General features: G+C 31.7%; 1 protein-coding gene across 1 annotated transcript; it reads left to right on the plus strand.

Moving 5' to 3' along the window:
* Positions 1-5,919: 5,919 nt before the first annotated feature.
* LOC139500020 (uncharacterized) lies at positions 5,920-21,437 on the plus strand. Its single transcript, XM_071288712.1, has 6 exons — positions 5,920-6,354; positions 6,984-7,045; positions 13,103-13,273; positions 14,626-14,755; positions 18,749-19,072; positions 20,520-21,437. The coding sequence occupies exons 1-6, from the start codon at positions 5,971-5,973 to the stop codon at positions 20,694-20,696; spliced, it is 1,248 nt and encodes a 415-aa protein (XP_071144813.1). The 5' UTR covers positions 5,920-5,970; the 3' UTR covers positions 20,697-21,437.
* Positions 21,438-21,857: the final 420 nt, after the last annotated feature.

Here is a 21,857-nt window from a genome sequence, read left to right on the forward strand (position 1 = left end):
TATATACATTTCTCCTTCTCAGGTACACCCCAATATGAATTTTTTGATAAAATTGAACCAAACTGGCTGCTCAATAAAGCAAATGGTTGTTTGACTATTCCACTTTCAAAAATGATTTTACAAAAAACAAAATCATATTTGTTGTTCTGTATCTCCGGCGTAACTTATGCCCCAGCTTTCATGATTTTAAACTTTTGTTTTCTTATATCATATACAATGTATATAAACTCTCAAGTAAAATGGAAAAACATAATTTTATTCGGCATTATTCAAATATACATCACAACCATTTGCTTTATTGAGCAGCCAGTTTGGTTCAATTTTATCAAAAACAGCTAAGAAACATCACTGGTGAATTCCTTCATTTGCAAGTGAACAATTCGACCTAATCATCCGTATATCCATGTGATGTTCGTAGCTAGAGACGGGTACACACCAACTAGGCGTGTTTGGATATTATAGGAAAAGAATATCAATATTGAAAGTGAAACAAAGTTGCCGCTGTCAGATTCAATCCACAAATCAGTAGTATTCATATAAAAGCCGAGGCAAATCAACAATTAACATCAGAGACATATGATATAATAATAATAATAATAATAATAATAATAATAATAATAATAATAATAATAATAATAATAATAGATCAGAATAAGAATATATAAGAATAAGAATATATAAGAATAAGAATATTTCTATTCCAATCAAGGGCCCTTGGTGTGCAGCATGACATGTACAAATGATACAATTCATCATGATTTGTAACAGAAAAAAAAACATTTTTATATATTGAATGAAAAATGAAACATTAAATTTAGACTTGTATGTCTCTGATACTGTATATATTTGATCTCAAGAATATTTGATACACATATATTGTCTCTGTTAAAAAGTTTTCGTATGATCATAATACGAAAACTTTTAAACAGAGACATGCAATTCATGATTGGTACAATACAAATTTCTTGTATAATACACCGTGACCGTGGATTGAAAAATTCGACATCTAATGCCCAATTTACTGTTCACAAATGTTTGAATTTTTTGAAATACTAAGGCTTTTCTACCTCAGGCATAGATTACCTTAGCTGTATTTTGCAAAACTTTTAGGAATTTTGGTCCTCAATGCTCTTCAACTTCGTACTTTATTTGGCCTTTTTAACTTCTTTGGATTCGAGCGTCACTGGTGAGTCTTTTGTAGACGAAACGCGCGTCTGGCGTATATACTAAATTTAGTCCTGGTATCTATGATGAGTTTATTTACAACTTGACCACTGGGTCGATACCACTGCTGGCGGAGATTTATTTCCCCGAGGGTATCACAAGCCCAGTAGTCAGCACTTTGTGAGCTGACATGAATTGTCATTGATATGGTTATATTTATAAATTTACTGTTTACAAATTTTAGAATTTTTTGGAAATACCGTAAGGCTTTTCTACCTCAGGCATAGATTACCTTAGCTGTATTTGGAAAAACTTTTAGGAATTTTTGTCCTCAATGCTCTTAATTCAACTTCGTACTTTATTTGGCCTTTTTAACTTTTTTGGATTCGAGCGTCACTGATGAGTCTTTTGTAGAGGAAACGCGCGTCTGGCGTATATACTAAATCAGAGACATATAATGTCATATAATACGTTACATGTATTATATGTCTCTGACTAGTTGTAGCTCCCTTGAAAAAAGAAGGGCAGTTAATAGCATACACAAAGCAAAAGGCAGACATCCTCAACACACAGTTCCAATCAGTGTTTACAACTGAATCAAATAACACCATTCCAGACAAAGGTCCTAGCTCACACCCTGTGATAACACCACTTGAAATATCTTTACCTGGTGTCAAAAAACTACTACACAACATAAACCCTCATAAGGCAACTGGCCCAGACAACATCAGTGGTAGAATATCAAAAGAACTCAAAGATCAAACAGCTCCAATTCTTACACTAATCTTTAAAACGTCATTTGAAACTGGCATAACACCAACAGACTGGAAACACGCCAATGTAGCACCAGCATTTAAAAAAGGGGGAAAATACAAGCAAGAAAATTACCGCCCAATATCATTAACATGTATTTCCTGTAAACTTATGGAGCATATCATCACCAAACATATCATCAACCACCTTGAAAAGAACAATATACTGTATGACCTCCAGCATGGCTTCCGTCAGTCACGATCATGTGAGACTCAACTCATTTGATTCATACAAGAGCTTGCAGCAAATAACAACAATAACACACAAATAGACTTAATTATAATGGATTTTGCCAAAGCATTTGACAAGGTCCCTCATAAAAGACTTCTATACAAACTTAAATATTATGGTATTCAAAAAGAAACGCTCAACTGGGTCGCTGCCTTTTTGAATGACAGAACACAAACAGGTGATGTAGAGTCATATGACCTGGCTCCAGTCACCTCAGGTGTCCCTCAAGGCACAGTCATGGGCCCAGTATTATTCTTGGTATATATCAACGACCTACCAGAATACTTACAATCCAGTAAGCTCAGACTGTTTGCCGACGACAGTATCATCTACAAAACCATCAAATCTCAAAGTGACTGTGATGCACTCCAGTTAGATTTAGATGAAGCTGCTAAGTGGGAGCAAGACTGGTTGATGGCTTTCCATCCAGACAAATGCACAGTCCTTACAGAAGAAAAACCCATTCAAACATGACTATATATCCTCCACAATCACAAACTGGAACTTGTCTCTTCGGCTAAATATCTGGGCATTACACTTCAAGCAAACCTAAAATGGTCAAAACATACAGACAACATCATAGCTAATGGCAACAAATCTCTGGGCTTCTTAAAAAGAAACTTAAAAACCTCATGTCAGAACATCAAAACTCAGGCATATCTGGCACTAGTCCGTCCAAAACTGGAATATTCATGTTCAGTGTGGGACCCTCACACAGTTGAACAAACCTCCAAAATCGAGATGGTCCAAAGGCGAGCTGCCAGATATGTCTGTAACAGATACCATAACATCAGTAGCCCGACAGATATGATAAACACCCTAAACTGGCAAACTCTACAGGAAAGAAGAACACGCACAATATTAATAATGTTCTACAAAATAATACATCAAATCGTAGCTATACCATCTGCTATTCTCATACCATCAGACAGTAGAACCCGCAAAAACCATAATTATACTTTTAGACACATTTCAACCAAAAAAGATGCATATAAATATTCATTTTTTCCATATACCATAACTCAGTGGAACTTATTGCCAATGCAAACAGTCGCTGTCGCCACAGTCGACACTTTTAGAGAACAGCTCACACCAGCTGTTCTCCACAAATTCATCTAACTCATTATTAGCCTATGTACATAGTTTTAATCACCTTTTAATTTAAAAAGTTAAATTAGGCCATAAAAAAGAATAGGTTTGTTTGCCCAAACGCTACCTACCCAGAAAAAAGCTGCCTACTCAAATTCTTTTATTGTCCTGATTTGAAGAAGTTTTTTTTAATCAGATAGGCATGAAGACTAATAAACACCCGACACTTCAATTTCTCTTTTTGAAAAAAAAAAAAGAAAAGAAAATGCCTACCTACCTAACCACTGTCTCAACCTTTGGGTAGGGTTTGGGCAAACTAAAATATTTTTAATTGTGGCCTTACGCACCTCAAATATTTTTGTTTTTGTCTTTGTAAATATATATGTTACAGTAAATAGGTGAAATTAGGAATTACATGTAATTACTAAAATTTAGGAATTACAGGTAATTCCCGATGCACTTAGTTAATACAAGTAATTCCTTAAACGGCCCAGTTATTACCAGTAATTACTAAATTTAAAATGAAATTTTACACCTATTTACGGACTGCTAAAACAACCATAACTTTTGATCACCTGACCATAATACAACATTGTTTATCTGTGTAATACTAACTAGAAGATCAGTTAGTTCTCTTAAAATTTTGAATGGTTGATATGTATAAAAAAATATCTTGAATAAATATGGACTTTCAAATATTTGGTTAAATCAGAGTAACTTTAGTTTTAATCCAAAATGGTTTAAGTTGAGCATTATACAGATATTTTTTTACCAACTTCAGCAGACATGGAAATCAGAAATGGAAAATTCTCCCAAAGCATTATGTCTTAACTTTTTAAAGAACTCTTTGAATTTGAAGAATATTTAGACTTAAAGATAAGATAACGTTATGTAGGTTAAGAACTGGAATGAACTGTTATGTGCATTAGCTTGGAGATATATAAAAAAAAATATCTTTTTTTTGGTTGTTAAATCATTTATAAAAATGATATAGTAAAATTATAATTCACTGTTAGCAGCCATTCTGATTTTATTTTGTTAAATTAGCTGAGAAACAAGGTTGATGAGTTGTGCACTTGCAAGTGAATATTTGGACCTCATTGAATACGTATTCATGTGACCTTCAAATCAACCCATAGCTGGAGATGGGTTATCGATGTATTAAGCTATTAAAATTGTAAGGGTTTTGCAGAACAAATAGTCTCGGCTACTTTTGCTGTTAATCGCAGGCTCAACAAAAATGAGGAAAAAATATTAAAATTTTCCTCTAGATACTATCTTTTGACTAGTACTGTAAGAAGCTTCAGTCAAAATTGGGTACAAATCCAGGATGGTTTATAAAATCTAATGTTTTAAAAACTTTAACTACAGAGTGTATGTAATGTTAACTGGGAAAAAACTAGTCCATTTATAAGTAATATACGAAAAAAAAGGATTTTTTTTTTCAAACTTTACTTTTGGATATTATTTTATGATCATAAACATTTAGCTTCTGTCCAAGTTTGGTAGAAATCCAGGATATTTGGAGAAAGTTTTTTTTTAAAGTTTTGAACCACAGTGCATGATGGAGATTTTAGTTTGATTTTGGATAGATATCATCGTCTTGCATACATATATTTACGGAATTTCAAAACCTATAAAACAACCATTTTCCAGTTTCAATTCACAAACACTAAATAGTATGCACTTTGGATGTGCATTATATTCCTACTTCCTTAAGTTAGCGCCCTTAAAATCCCTACCCCTTTACTTTCTTATTTGGTATCTTGAATTATGTTTTTAATTTTAAAACAAAAAAATCAAGTTAGTAAATAGCTGTAAAAATGACAAAAAAAATCAGTGATTACCAGTAATCACTGAAACAAATAGTAAATACATGTAATTACTAAATTGGCTAGTAATTACAGGTATTTACTGAAGTGTTTAGTAATTACGTGTAATTCCTAATTTCACCTATTTACTGTAACATATATATATATAGGTTAGCTGCGCGCGCAAACAGTAAATAATCTTCAAATCATTGAAGGACTACTGAAAACCTAAAGAAGAAGAGAAGACTAAATTTAGTGCTGGCATCTATATATATATATATATATGATGAGTTTATTTATTGGAAATAAAAAAAAAACACTATTAAGGGAGCTACCATTTGATTTTTATGGGGGGGCTAGGATGAAATTTGAAAACAATAGGCAGGACAGGAGTTTTGAGTAAAAAAAAAAGGCAGGATGAGACACTTGCAAAAAAAAAAAGTCAGGACGACAATTTAGGTAAAAAAAGTCAGGATAAACTAAAAAAAAAAAAGGCAGGACCGAACAGAGTGAAAAATAAAAAGGCAGGACAGAGATTACAGCTAAAAAAAAATGCAGGACAAAATTTTTCATCCTAGCCCCCCCATAAAAATCAAATGGTAGCTCCCTAACTATCATAAGAGACACACAATATTGTATTATATATGTCTCTGCTATTTATGAAAGGACTCGAAAGTCCCTGTTATAAATGACATCAGAGACATATAATTATTGTATTATATGTCTCTGATGACATGTATCAGCAGATCAGACCAGTGAAACCAGTGAGTGAAACTAATTGTATAAAATACCCGCGATAAACATATTGTACATCAATTACTAGTTTCTGTCCCTATACCGTAAGGTGACTTACTACACAATAATGGAATTTGAAGAAACTCAGGACGGGTTGAACGTGCGATCAGGTGTATTACAGCTTGAAAATGAAAACCCTCATAATACAAGTCTTCCCAGATCATGTCATGTCAATTTTAAACACACGAATCGTTGCCGTGAGGGGAGGTATCCTGGTCGATCTCGGTGTCACAAACTTCCCAGCTGTACAACGGACTGGGATATTAAAGACCTGGGTTCCGTTGGAGTCTATTATAAAGATAAGCCAGATACGATATCGACAATACTTGACATGGTTTACAATGAAACAGAGATGTCTGAAGGTTTAAGTTCAGAACAATCAGAATTTGTGAAAACTTTAGAGAACTGTTTTACTTTCTCATTTGACACCAATGACTTGCTTGTTTATTCCAGTCAAAGATTAGTCCAAATAATTATGACGTCTTGAAAGGCTATTATAATTTTTTCTTTGACGCCTTACATCGACGTCATAATGCTGAAGCCGCCATTTTCGGTTGGACTTTGAGAGCATATTTTGCTCTCAACTTTGAGACCCAATTTAGCCATCAAATTTTCAATGAAGGCTAAAACAAAATGCATATATTAAAATTCTTACCTTTTATGTGTTTGTTTGTGCAAAATATTTCCAATTAATCCCTACAGAAATAATAATATAAGTAACAATTCCATCCGAGGCGGGAACATGTCGACTGCATTTTTTAAAACGTTTGTCTGATTTCTATTTAGGAGATTGTAAAATAATTTTTACACCAAACTCGGTAAAACCCGAATTTCCGGAACCATTGTTTTACATTATCCGGAAATTCAGGTTGGTCAAAATGTACCGAGTTTGGTTCAAAAATATATTTTATACACCTTTAATGAAGCATCTTGAGGAGAAATCAGCTAAACGTTTTTATAAAGCACTAAATTCCCTATCAAAGTCCAACTGAATATATGAGTTTGGCGTTATGACGTTGATGTAAGGCGTCAAAGAAAAAAATTATAATAGCCTTTCAAGACGTCATAATTATTTGGACTAGTCAAAGATTAGAAATGCTATTAATAGACAGCATCAAAGAAGATGTTACTGAAAATGGAAGGTAAAAGTCCATGAACACAATGTTCAGGGTTTTCAATGAGTCAAATAATTATTTGAACGAAAGGCTATTTTACTTTTCTTTTTTTTATGCCTTACATGCAATGCCTCACATCCACAGGCACTTGTTTCTGTCAATATATGGGGTTTACTATCCATACCCTTACAAAGTGATTTTTCTTACGGGTATGGATAGTAAACTCCCATATACATGATATATTGACAGAAACAAGTGCCTGTGGTGTGCTCACATCAACTGTTACAAAAATCAAGGACGTATAACTAACATACGTCCTTGCTTCTATCATGTGCTACTTTTTGAGTAAAATGTCTAGAGGTCCAAATGTTATATATATTTGCTCAAAATTTGGATTTGTGGACATAATTCTTTTCGCCTTGTTCGCCAGAAATACATAAATTTTGTGTTTTAAAAGATAAACACAAGCTGTTTTTTGTTAAATTATATGTATTTGTAAATTCTGTTTTATATGAACAATGATGAATGTCCTTTAAATTTGTGCATATTTATCAAATGTACACGAACGAATGTAGTAAAAAAAACATCATTTTTTTGCTGCACATTTATCAAATTTAAAAAAAGTGCAATATTTACGTTTTCATATATTGGCTAACATTATCTTCTAACGTAATCAAACCAAATGGCATTTTGAAACAGAGGGGTCCATGAACTAGTTTTCCAGTTAGATAAGTTTGATTAATAAAAATCAGTCGAAATCTTAAAAATTTTCCAGTTAAATCATAGTTTGATGTCGCAAAAATAACAATTGAGGCTAGCAAGGTCTTTACTTCCCCTGTAACTGTAGAGTATGCCCTTAAGGATTTTTATTACACGAGAAAAGAAAGAAGAAAAAAACAAATGATCACAATCTGGATTTTTTGGTTGTTGCTGGAAGAGGTTAACTTAATTTGAAAAATTGTAAAAAGAATTAGTTTTCTTGTTTGAATTGTTTTACATTGTCTTATTGGGGCTTTTTATAGCTCACTATGCGGTATGGGCTTTGCTCATTGTTGAAGGCCGTACGATGACCTATATTTGTTTATGTCTGTGTCATTTTGGTCTTTTGTGGATAGTTGTCTCATTGGCAATCATACCACATCTTCGTTTTTATATTTAATCAAAACAGTTAATTTCTTATTGAATAATTCTATAAAAAAAATACAATATAGTTTGTTATTTCCTTTAAATAATGAATATATATATCAACTAAACAGCAACCTGTCAAACAGATGTGTAGCATCATCATAAAAAATTATCGCCAATACAACAACTCGCTATCCCCGACCTAATGTCATTGATGTTTGCAACTTTATGTATGACGTTTAACCCGGGGCATTGTCTAACATACCATTTTATTTTTATTAAAAAAATGGCTTCCACTAAATTTGATATACTAATTATACTGCAGTTTAACCAATTACACTTTTTGGACAACTATCATACTTTTAAAAAAAAAAAATAAGAAGATGTACATGTAGTAAAAACTATTCATCCAAGCCCAAATGTTGTTCATGTATAATAAAATTTCAAAATTTAGTCTGATGGGAGATATTATGGTAATGGGGGATTTAAATGCTCACATTAACAACATGAACAAAGGGGAACAAGATTTTATAGTAAATGACTCAGATCATGTTCTTGACAATTTTTTACCACTTAATTATGTGGCAGATAATATACAAAAATTTCGTAATACTGAAATACATCAAAACACAAATGAATATGGAAAGAATATTGTTGATTTATGCATTGATGCACAACTTAGAATTTTAAATGGTAGAACCATTGGTGATTCAATAGGGAAAACAACAAATCATAATTATATTGGAGCCTCAATTGATGATTATTGCATTTGTAACTCAAATTTTTTACAAAACATTGTGAGTTTTAAGGTAGATGAGTTCAATCCTATACTATCTGATCACTGTCCTATACATGTAAAAATTTTATCTCAAGTTACTGATAGAAATTTACAAGACTGTTTAAAGAAAAGTATGAGAAACATTAGATGGAATGATAGGAAGGAAATTACTTTTAAGTCAACCTTATTAAATTTTGATTTTGAAAAATTATGTAAAGACCTAGAAAATATTAATAATTCACTTGATAAGCAAGGTTCTGGTATAAAATTAAATGAAAAAGTTTCTGAATTTTCTTCTTTTTTGATAAGTGCTACAACAAAAAGTAAAAATGATATAAAAAATATGTCAAATAAATCAGATTTTCAGAAAAGGAGAAAAAAGAAAAAATTGTGGTATGATGATGAATGTGAAGTTAAGTACAGACATGTGAAACAATTGGCAAGGAATTTAAGTAATAATCCTTGGGACAAAAATTTGAGACAAAAAGTTGCTTTAAATAAAAAGGAATTTAACAAATTAACCAGAAAAAAACATAGACTTTTTAAAAATAAATTATTAAAAAATATTTTAGAATCTGAAGACAAGAATCCATCACAATTTTGGAAGTCAGTAAATCAATTAAAAGAAAAAGCAAGTAATGACCCCAGTTGTAATATATCCCCAAAGGAATGGTTGAATTATTTTAATAAATTAATGAATATAGATCATATAAATAGTTATGAAAATGAAGATACTCACACATCTTCTTACAAAAATTAAAACATTGAAATTTTAAATTCTGAGGTTACAACTGAGGAGGTACACAAAGCAGCAAAGAAGCTGAAGTTTGGAAAGGCAAGTGGGCCTGATGGTATATTGAATGAAATGTTAAAAATTACATGTAATATTAATCCTAAGGTGTTTGTATGTTTTTTCAATGCTATATTAAAATGTGAAACCTACCCTGATTTATGGAGAGAAAATTTTATAAAACCAATCTTTAAAGATGGTTGTTTCAATGACCCCTCTAATTATAGAGGAGTTGCATTATCTAGTTGTTTTGGAATTTTTTTTACTAAAATATTGTCAAACAGGTTGGATGATTTTCTTGAGGAAAATAATATTGTTTGTAGTGAACAAATTGGATTTAAAAAACACTGTAGAACTAGTGATCATATTTTAACCTTAAAATGTCTTATTGATAAGGCCTTCAAGCTATCTAAATCATTGTATGTCTGTTTTATTGATTTTAAGAAGGCTTTTGATACAGTTAATAGAGAAGCATTATTGTATAAATTGTCCTGTTATAATTTATCAGGCTGTTTTTTCAATATTTTGAAAAATATGTATGTTGAAGTTAAATACTCAATTAAGTTTACAGAAGGCGAAACAACGTCATTTTCATCAAAAGTGGGAGTAAAACAAGGCTGTATTTTAAGTCCAACTCTTTTTTCCTTATATGTAAATGACATGGTTAATATATTTGACAACACATGTGACCCTACTGTAATAAATAATGTAAATTTATCTTGTCTTATGCTGTGCATTACGTTTGCGCGCATTACCATTACATTTGCGCGCAAAAATCATTACGTTTGCGCGCAGCTTTTGATTACAATTGCGCGTATTTTTTTGACAGGTAAACTCAGGTAAAATACAGGTAATAATACTTATTTATTTATAATTAGTTCAATTATTTACAAGTATAAGTACTCATTCCGTTAGTCTTGGTCCCCTACTCACCAACGATGAGGTGGAAGTGGGATTTCGATCAAGATAAGTCCGTTTTATTATGCACAAGCACTAAATCCTAGAAATATGTACATATAAAAATGTTAAAATGCTAAAACATAGCTAATCATAAAGGTAAAAGTATTGATAATTACATTACTTTACATGTAGGTACGTGTCGAAACTCCATGTTTGTGCCTTGGTGTAACTTTACAAACTAACTTAAATTATTTACTTATTTTAAAAACGATCACTATTCGTTTAAATCCTTTTCACTCTGAAATATTCGCAATGAAGTTACATGTATTAAGCTATACTACGGAGTTTATAATGATCACTTTATAATTGGTTTTATAATTCAATATGAACAATATATATAGTTTGAATTAAGAAATAATTTTCAAAATTAAAAATTGATAGTCATATTTATTATGAAAATAAAAAAAAGTATATAGTCAATTATAATTTAATTTAATTTTTATTTTTATTTTTACCTGAGTTTACCTGTAACATTAATGCGCGCAAATGTAATCAAAAGCTGAGCGCAAACGTAAAACATTTTAATCCCCAAATGCGCGCAAACGTAGTGCGCCCGTCTTATGTATGCAGATGATATTGTTTTGATATCAGAATCTGCAAATGGTTTGCAAAATTGTTTAAGTAAGTTATCAAATTATTGTGATACATGGAATTTATCAGTAAATATAGACAAATCAAAGGTTATTATTTTCAATAAATCTGGGAGAGTAATTAAAAAACACAATTTTAAGTACAAAGATTATTTATTAGAAATTACACCAGAATACAAATATCTTGGAGTATTATTTAAACCTTCAGGTAGCTTTACCAAGGCAAATGAATACTTATGTAAAAAAGCAAGGAAAGCATCATTTTGCATTTATAAAACTTTGCATTCAGACAAATTAAATATATTACCAAATCTTAAATTATTTGATTCATGTGTTAAACCTATACTTCTTTATTGTAGTGAAGTTTTATGTTTAGATACTTTGTTGAAAAATAATGTTTCCATGGAGTCTAGATATTTTTTATATCAACCTGTTAAAGTACAAATTAAATTTGCTAAATATGTCTTAGGAGTTAACAAAACTGCTTCAAATTTAGCAGTTTTGGGAGAATTGGGTATGATGAATAAATAAACCTTAATAATAAGTCAGACTGGTATAAAATTAAAATGAAATTGTTATTTGAAAAAGTTGGATTTGACCATGTCTGGGAAAATCAAAATTCATTTAGTAAAAATCGTTTGACTGTTTCTATATATAAAAAATTGAAAAATGATTTCATAAAATTTTGGGACCATTCTATTTCAAAAAATATTATTGATAAAAGAGGAAATAAATTAAGAACTTACAAAGATTTGAAAAAGAAATTTGAGATGGAAGACTTTTTAAAATTAGATATAGACAGAGCTGATATTTCAAACTTTGTGAGAATTAGAATTAGTAATAGTATCCTTATGATTGAAAAGGGCAGACACAGAAAGATTGATTTAGAAAACAGATTATGCCCTCTATGTAAATTTGAAGTTGAGGATGAATTACACTTCACCATAAAATGTACCAAACTCAATGAGTTGAGAATTAAATTTTTTCAGAATATTTCAGATATTTTACCATCTTTCAATAATCTTTCAGACATAGAAAAATTTCACCTCATTTTTCGAAGTAACGATTATGATGTCAGTAAATGTTGCATAAAAGGTATTAGTGAGATGTACAAGTTCAGACGTTCACTAACTTAAGCTATTCTACGTTATTTAGTATATAAATTGTATAACTATGATGTGAAACTGTACCTCCTCAGTCAAATAGATAGATAAGAAAGAAAATATATATTACCATTTTATGTACATATAATTGATTGTAATGATTACTGTTTGTTTGTTCTTTGTGTATGTGTTGATGACAATCCAGATTTTGGATTTTTATATCAATAAAATCTTATCTTATCTTATCTTATCTTACAGGTGTCAATGTAAAGCCTTGGCTCATGCCGCATAACAATCTATATATAGGGTTATAAAATGACACGTGCAAAATAATTCAAAAGAGAAAGACTACAGCTTGATATATAAATAAAACAATAAATGAAAATGTAATAGGAACTCAGCAACAAACAAAACCCATTGTCTGAACTACATTCCTGTTACACAATCGGACTATAATGTGTCATACCATCTCACTTTAGCATAATATCTGATCGCACTTAAATTTTTTTGAACCCATTGCACTTCAGTGTCTGACACCATCCCACTTTAGCGTAGACCATTGTACTTTATTGTGACCATTGCACTTTAAGAGTACCATCACACGTTAGAGTCCTGGTACATAAATAATGCTAGAACTGACCCATTTTCAAATTATTAGATATTACTATGAGGGTTTTAGCCGTAAGTATCATGACTATTGGGTGTACATGTATCTGATTTACTCTTGTTTCGTTTCAGAGTCCTGACAAATCTTGGTGAACATTTTATTAGAAATTTGATACTGATGATAAAGTGTTATGATTTCAATAATGGAGATAGCTTGATGAAATATGGAGGACAAACTGGATCAGAAGCTGTGTTTATAGATTTGTTTACAATTTTTGTAAGAATGACTGGTGTTTTAGCAGGGTAGGTACATTTGTCCAATACAAAAGCAACAAAATGACAATAGTCAAAAAAATTACATGTAGATGTTGATGGTACAAATGTACAAGTATATAAAAGTAATAACTTATACATGTTATATAAGTACAATAATTATAAATAAAGGGTACCCAAATTGCACCTATATTGACAGATAGTTCACCTACATTTTTTTTATTGATCCAGATAAAAGTTTTAATTCTGTGTTGACTTTGTAGACACATCCTTATTTATTATATATATAGCTACATGTATACATATTTTTTTTTTTATATATATATATAATTGGCTAGGTACTTGTACATCAGAACAATTAAAAGACACAAAGTACAGATCTGAGAGTACTCACAGTTACTGACAGCTAGTTCAAAGCCAATTACAACTTATAAAAAAAATCATGCATCTAAATTATTGATCATTACACTTCCAAATTCTGATGGATTTAGTGTAAAGATGCCATGAACCGTCAGAGAAAAACATGACATTGTAACATATTTTATTTGCTCATTTTTAAAAGACAACTCGTTGTTAATGTCTCATAGCAATGTTTTGTTAGATTCTACTTTTTCAGTGAATGGTACATCTGTTGATCATGTTGATACGTACTGTAAACGTTTTGTGTATATTTTAATATATTTGAAATGGCTTATGTTGTAAGACATGTAAAATGTCAGATTACAAAATTACAAATTGTTTAGTCTCAAAGAAAACTTTTAAGATTTCCCCAGTTATTTTTGTTGAATAGGTGCAATTTTGGTACTGTGACGTTATATTTATACAGCGTTAATAGATCCAGACATGAAAAATATGAAACAATTCAATTGTGAAAACTTACGGCATAATTTAAAACAAAACAATTTTCAAAAGACAACTATGACTAACATAAACCAACAACACCATTGAATTTATAGGCTCCTAATATAATGCTATTTAAAAGACAGACTTTAAAATACTGGAATATATTTTGTCTAAGTTAACTTCTGTAACTATGGTATTTGTTGAAGTTTGATTGCTGTTACACTAACCCTAAGCTTATATCTCTTTATTCTATTATTCATGTTGTATACATTTACATATGTTAGTCTTGTATTATTTTTTATTTTAGTTTCTTGAGTATAATTTGGAGTTTAGTATGACATCCATTATCACTGAACTAGTATTTATATTTGTTTAGGGGCCAGCTGAAGGACCCCTTTGGGAGCGGGATTTTCTCGCTGCATTGAAGGCCTATTAGTGACCTTTGGCTGTTGTCTGTTCTTTGGTCGCGTTGACAGTTGTCTCTTTGACACATTTCTCATTTCCATTTTCAATTTTATTAATAATTTCTGTGTTTTCAGTCCAGGACCAATGTTTAAGTCAACTATGGACATCCTTCAGAAAAGTGTAACAGCAGAACCAGACGTTGTAATTCTTGCTGGAGACATACTTGAGAATCCCAGAGTGGTGTGTGCTGTGTCTGTTGTAGAGGTATGACTCACAATTCTAATGCAACATCAATTGTAATATTCATTTTGATTGAATAACATCATCAATTCACATGGCATCAATTCACATGGCATCAATTCACATGGCATCAATTCACAAGTGAAAACAACTTATGACAGATTATAAATTTATGATTTGACATTGTTTTCTGTTTCATTAGAATGGAGATAACTACATTGTATTTAAGCTCTGATGGCATCAATTGTTGATTTTAAGCTTAGGTGGCATCAATTGGTGATTTGATTGTTGTAAATAACTGTTTACTGGCTCCGATAACTTGTCGCCTGTAAACTCAATTTCAACCATCAAATCACCAATTGATGCCATGGAAGCCCAAAATACAATAGAGTTATCTTCTAATTGAATTCATTACTTCTATGGATTCATTTTTAGGCAGTTAAGCTGCCTTATGCAAGCACCTTAGATTTGTGTTCTACCCAATAAATGCTGAAATATGTGCCATTGTTATTATCTAGCTGGATATTATGTTATTAATACAGTATATCTAACACTATATATGTTCCTGGTGACAATATAAATTTTCTTTATCAGTGGAAAATGTTGATAATGCATTTTAGATGCTTTTAAAGTGTAGACATATTACTACAATTTCAGTGGGTATTTTTTTTCAATTTTGATGGGTCAGTTAAAATAGCTGGAAGTTTCTTACTTTATTTTCACAAATAGTGCAACTACATTATATGATACTCAAATGTAAGCAAATCATATGATATATAGGTGGAGTCCATTGGGCCACTCTACCCTTTCCTCTTTGATTACTTTGAAATGGATGAGATCCCCACCCCTCAACCGTATACATTTATGTATGGGACTGTATAACTAATCACATGAAATATAGGGGAAGTCCCTAAGGTCACCCACCCCCTCCTGTTTTAGAACTTGGAAACAGTCAAGATCCCCATCCCTAAACCATATTTATTCATGTATGGGACCATATAATTAATCAAATAAAATGCAGGGGGAGTCCCTGGGGGCCACTCTACCCCATCCTGTTTGAGAATTTGAAAACATTCAAGATCCTAACCCCTAAACCATATATATTCATGTAAGGGACAATATTAAACAAATAAAATAAAATATAGGAGGAGTCCCCAGGGTCACTGTACACCCTCCTGTTTGAGAACTTTGAAACAGTTGAGACCGCCACCTCTAAATCAGTGATCTGGAAGGTTTTTTTTACTATGGGCCCAGTACCCCTCAAAAATAAATTCAATGGGCCATTTTAAAAAATAATGGGCCATGTTGTCAAAGGAGTGGGCCATTTGAATTGACATCTGTAAAAAAAAAAATATCATGCACCTCGTGGGCGCTTATATTTGTCACTCTATGCGCCATTTCTGGTCAATATGTGCTATAGGCGCAGGGTGCACATCCTTCCCTATCACTGCTAAATTAAATGAAATATAGGGGGAGTCCCTGTGGTCAACCCATCCCTCCTGTTCAAGAACTTGGAAAAAGTCGAGATCCCCACCTTTAAATTAAACCATATATATTCATGTATGGGTCAAAAGAACATGTCCTTCCCGATCACTGCTAAATTAAATGAAATATAGGGAGAGTCCTCAGGGTCACAATAACCCCTCCTGTTTGATAACTTGGAAACAGATGAGATCCCCTGCCCTCAACCATATATATTCATGTATTGGACAATATAAAAATATCAAATGAAATATAGGGGAAGTCACTAGGGTCACCCCACCCCTCCTGTTTGAAAACTTGATAAAGGTCAAGATCCCCACCCCTAAACCATATATATTCATGAATGGGACAATATAAAAAATCAAATGAAATATAGGGGTACTCTGTACTAGACTTTGCCCAATGTCAGGCGACTATGGGAATGAATAATTATGGAGGCTTTGTTTGGGAGACTTCGTTACAGCATTAATGATTATGTTACAATTATTTCTTGTTTGTTATAAAATTTTATTAATGGAAAAAAATTAGTAGGTTTTAAGAATTTACCTTAAATATATTTTGAAATATTTCTGGTCCTATAAGAATTTTCACTTTAATATGACTCATTTTAAAGAAAACATATCTTTCAAGCCCAAGAATGTTTGACCAACTGTTCTATAAGTACCTGTCATTTTATTCCAAACTTAAACATCATGGACTTGGGGTGAAGGTGGGGGTCATTTACATTTACTATGAGCAGGTCAGTCAGACCTCACCTTTGATCCCTGTAGTATATATATATATATATAGATTAGACCGTTGGTTTTCCCGTTTGAATGGTTTTACACTAGTAATTTTGGGGCTCTTTATAGTTTGTTGTTCAGTGTGAGCCAAGGCTCCCTGTTGAAGGCCGTGCATCGACCTATAATGGTTTACTTTTATAAATTGTTATTTGGATGGAGAGTCGTCTCATTGGCACTCACACCACATCTTCCTATATCTATTTGTCTGATTTGTGTCTCATTACTTTTGTACTGTAGAACACAAACTCAGTTTAATTTTCAGGGAAGCAAGTCAATTCATACTCAGTGGCAGATCCAGAACTTTTCATAAGGGAGGCCTGCTGAGGACCCCGCTCCAGTCATGGTTCAGTGATTCCCTATATAATCAACCAAATTTTTCCCACAAAAGTGGGGGGGGGCCCCGGGTTCGCCTTTGATGCTTTTACAAGCCCTTACTGAAGTCAACTTGAACTCCTAACAGTCAACTAATACCAACGTTAACTATCAACTAGAACAACTGCAATAATTGCCAACTTGTACCACTGCAAACTCATGACCATGAAAAAAATATACTTGATATATGTGTTGCTTTTGAAAACCTTGATTATATATATGAATTATTTGCCTTAATGATTAATTAATTAAATAAGCATAAATGTACAATATATGAATATCTAATGTTTATTCTTTTAAATCTTTAAGAAAAAAATTGAACAACATTGGCACAGTTGTCATAATTATGTTTGCCTTGGTTTTTTGGTTAATTGCCTATAGCGCTTACAGTGCTTTGATTATTCGTTGGATACCAATTTTCGTGGCTTTTGTGGTTCATCTGTTCCCATTTATTATTGGCTTGTATGCAGACTTTTATGGCACTCACAACACATCTTCCTATATCTATTTGTTAAAAAGCATGAAATCAAATATCCTCGATCATGCAAGTTTTCCATAATCCATGAAAAATGGTACCCACGAAAATAAATGAATATGTTTCAGCTGGGGCTTCCCATGGTCACATTCCCATTTAATTTAGTATGGTTGATTTAGTTTGGTAGGTTTTATTTCTATTATAATATTAGCTACCAAAACTAACTAAAATTAATTCAGTTTCAACAAATTTTTTACTACCAAAATGTAAAATGAAAAATACCACTTTATTAGTTTAGTATGTTTGAATGAAAGGCTTTCTCATTGACCTTCACCAAGAAGACTCAAAACTAAATGAAATTAAAAAAAAGAGTGTAAAAATATTTGAACATGTTGAATACAGATGAGCATTTGTGAACAGACTGCATTTGTCTCCAGTTTTTCTGTCCAAGGGCAATAACTAAAATTTTTTTTCAAACCTGTATGATTACTTAGAGAAATGTAGGCTTGAGAGCACTAACAACTCAATTTTCAATATACATGTACATTATTGTTTTCAATGCCTGACTAAAAATTTGTTGATCCCCAATGATTTTTTTTAACTTGCTAGACATTGCTGATATAAAGCTAAAATATAAATTCCCTAACAATCCTTAAAGACATTAATGTAGACCTGAGCGTGCATTGCAATGTGCATCTTTTAAAAATAGTTAATTGGCACTAATTTTGGAAAATTGTCTAATGTAAACCTTGATAAAAAAATTATAATAAAGTGTTGTTCACGCTTACAAGACCAGAAAAACGTGCACTGCATAATTCTATGTCGCTTGAAATGTGTCACGTGGAGACAAATAGAGTCGACCTAATAAGGAAAGCAATTGAACACAGATATTGTTTGAAATTTCAGATACATTTTGTGGAAAAAACTACGAATCAGCAAAAACATACAAGATTTAAGAAACAAAAACATACAAGATTTAAGAAAACCAGACAGAATAGAGCTGAAACATTATCAACATCATCATTATCTTTATCTAGTGATAGTGAACACTCAGATTATGATAAGACATCTATTCCTGATGAACCACATATTTTCAAGAAAATTCCACCAAACCTATTAGCACAGCATGGTGGACAACTTCTAGTTCTTTCTCAGTTATATACTGGTCAACATTTCACCAAGGATAAGACAAAAAAACTTATTCCTGGAATTATTGTCATGGGAACCCAGGTAAGAGATTTATAGAATAGGCCTCAAGTAAAAAAAAACAGTAGCTATGATCAATCCACTGATTTTGATAAAAAAAAAAAAGATACAGGTTAAACTTACCCCGCTTTAAAAAAAGTGGGGGTATACTGTTTTACCTCTGTCTCACTCTGTCTGTCTGTCTGTCTGTCCCAGGTATATTTTTTTCGTCACATCTCATCAGGAACGATATCATTTTAAGGAATTTCTGAAATTTGGTTTCAAGGTCAGCTATACCTTGTGAAGTGTTTTTAGATTCATCCCTCAACAACTTCCTGGGCTGGTGTAGGTATCATCAGTGAGCTCTCAGTTTCACTGTTTTTTTTATAATTTTATAAACTAATTTAACCTCCCTATGTCTTAATAGACCTGTCCAAAGTAAGGAATTGTTTTGTTAGTATACATAATCATGTTTATTGTTGAAATGAACTTTATAATATTGCTTTGTCTACCCATTATTTTCTTGCATGCACTGAATTGCATCAATTGCAACACATCAGGATGGTGTTTAGTTTGTGACATCAGCCACCTGACCTATTTAGTTTGTCTCAACCAAATGATTTACAGTTTCTGAGTTATGTCCCTTTATAATGGGAAAAGTTCTACAATTAAACTTTATTTTTCAGCAACCAAATATTATGAAACTTATACACAATGTTTATTACCACAAAACAGATAAAGATTGAATTTGGGTGGCCTTACTTTCACAGTTCATGAGTTATGTCCCTTTATGAATGGGAAAATTGTCAAATTTACAGTTTTGGTAATCTTTCTCTGTTTTGTCTTAACCAAACATTATGACACTTATACACAATACTTATTACCATCAAAACTAGATGAAATTATAATTTGGATAGCTTCACTTTGACTTCTCTCAAATTAAATCCCCATTTACAATGAGGAAACAAAATCTAAATTTGCAGTTTCTTCACTCTAACATAAGTTTCCCTTAAATGTCACTTTTGTCATTCTTATGTTTTGTCCCATTGTAAATCGAAAAATTGCAGAATTTGCTGTATGTGTTTCAAGCAGGGACATCAATGTCCCTTGGAAACATTCTTTATTTATTTTACAAAGAGAAATAAAAGGGCTTGTTACTTCAAATTTTATATAATATTCTGTATGGTTTTAAGTTTCAGTCTTGCCCTTAAATGATGAATTGTTTTAAGTTCTTGTTTATTATTATACAAAGTAAAATAATAGAAAAAAACTGTCAACAGCTAAAATGATCAGCAATACAAGATTTACAAAAGTGCAAATATGACTTATACAATCAACTCAGGGCTGTTCCATTAAAACATACATGGTGGTACCCAGGGAAGGCTCTTTAAAAACACAGTGACCACCAATAGAAGCAATTTAAGAGTCCTACATATATTTAAGTATAAACAAGATAAATGCTGTAAATACATTTAATTATTTGTGCTTTCAGGTGACTTTTACATTACTTGAGTACAGTGTTAACCATATGAAAGATTTATTCCTAAATAATGTAAATGGAAAAGAAAGAAGCTTCATATATTACACAGAGACAATGGATTACCTCAAGAAGGAAGATCGTAATTTATTGTTGGAATCAGTTGTGAGGTTGGGTAATGTCAAACACTGATACAAAGTGTACAATCAGTTTACCCTGAGGAACAAAAATCCAAGATATGATGACGTCACATTGAGGAACATAGCCTTAAAAATACATAAACATACATGTATGACTGGGGAACATGGGATCTATATATACATAATCTTGAGGAACAATGATTCAAGATATTGTGATGTTATATTGAGAAACACGACCCAAAAACATAACAAATGATTGGGCAACATGGATCCTATGTATTCAATTCCATAACCTTTAGGATCAAAGATAAAATGACTTTAAAAAGGAGAAATACTGCATCCTATAATCATTAACATAAGATTAAGAAATATGGATCCTATTTTACAGCATCCTAACCATAGAGAACAAAGATCCAATATATCATGACGTCATATTGAGAAATATTGCCTCCAAAAATCATTAACATGGATCCTATGTATACAGAAGCTTAACCTTCAGGAACAAAGATCCAAGATATCATGAAGCATTATTGATGAACATGGCCCAAAACAACTTAAACATAATGAAATGCTAGGAAGTTTTAGCTTATGATATGATGGATGGATGGTGTCTGGATATCTAATGTTAATATTATGTTCCCAAATAAAATGTTTTGAGTTATAACCAATATCTTAACCAGATTTAGTTTGTTAATGACCCATGAGGGGAGAATGAACCCCTATTGGTTTAAGGATCAATATGTCATTGTTACAGCATCTGAAATTTTGTAAATAAAATTATTTCTGGATGTTATCTTTTGAACGGTGTTTACTATCTTGAAAACCAATAGATATAAAGCAAAAATAATCAGCAAAACATGATTTACAACAAGTAAGACAGAGATGAAATTGTAGTTTGACTCTTCTAATGATTTGTAGCCTGAAGAAAGCAATTTTAAAAATAGTTTGTGTGATTGCATATTGTTTTTCAAAAACTATTATAGATAGGGAGACACTGTTTATATATAAATATAATTTCCAAGACAAGATCTACAAATAAGTCAAATTTGCTGAACTTTATATGCTACATGTACTTATTGCCCTCATCAAATTTGAGCATTTTTATAAAAATAAGAATATGTGGTGTGGTAGTTTTATAATTCACAATAGACCAAGTGACAGAGAAATTAACAATTCTAAGTCAGCGTACAGCCTTAAACATTGAGCAAAAACC

This window comes from Mytilus edulis, chromosome 13, assembly GCF_963676685.1.
Source record: "Mytilus edulis chromosome 13, xbMytEdul2.2, whole genome shotgun sequence".
NCBI lineage: Eukaryota > Metazoa > Mollusca > Bivalvia > Mytilida > Mytilidae > Mytilus > Mytilus edulis.

Bases quoted from the DNA above. Each gene is read 5' to 3' on its own strand.
- LOC139500020 (XM_071288712.1), top strand. From the start codon at position 5,971: ATGGAATTTGAAGAAACTCAGGACGGGTTGAACGTGCGATCAGGTGTA. The intron at 14,756-18,748 runs GTATGACTCACA...TTGAAATTTCAG, and splicing joins GTGCTGTGTCTGTTGTAGAG to ATACATTTTGTGGAAAAAAC. The intron at 19,073-20,519 runs GTAAGAGATTTA...TTGTGCTTTCAG, and splicing joins TTATTGTCATGGGAACCCAG to GTGACTTTTACATTACTTGA.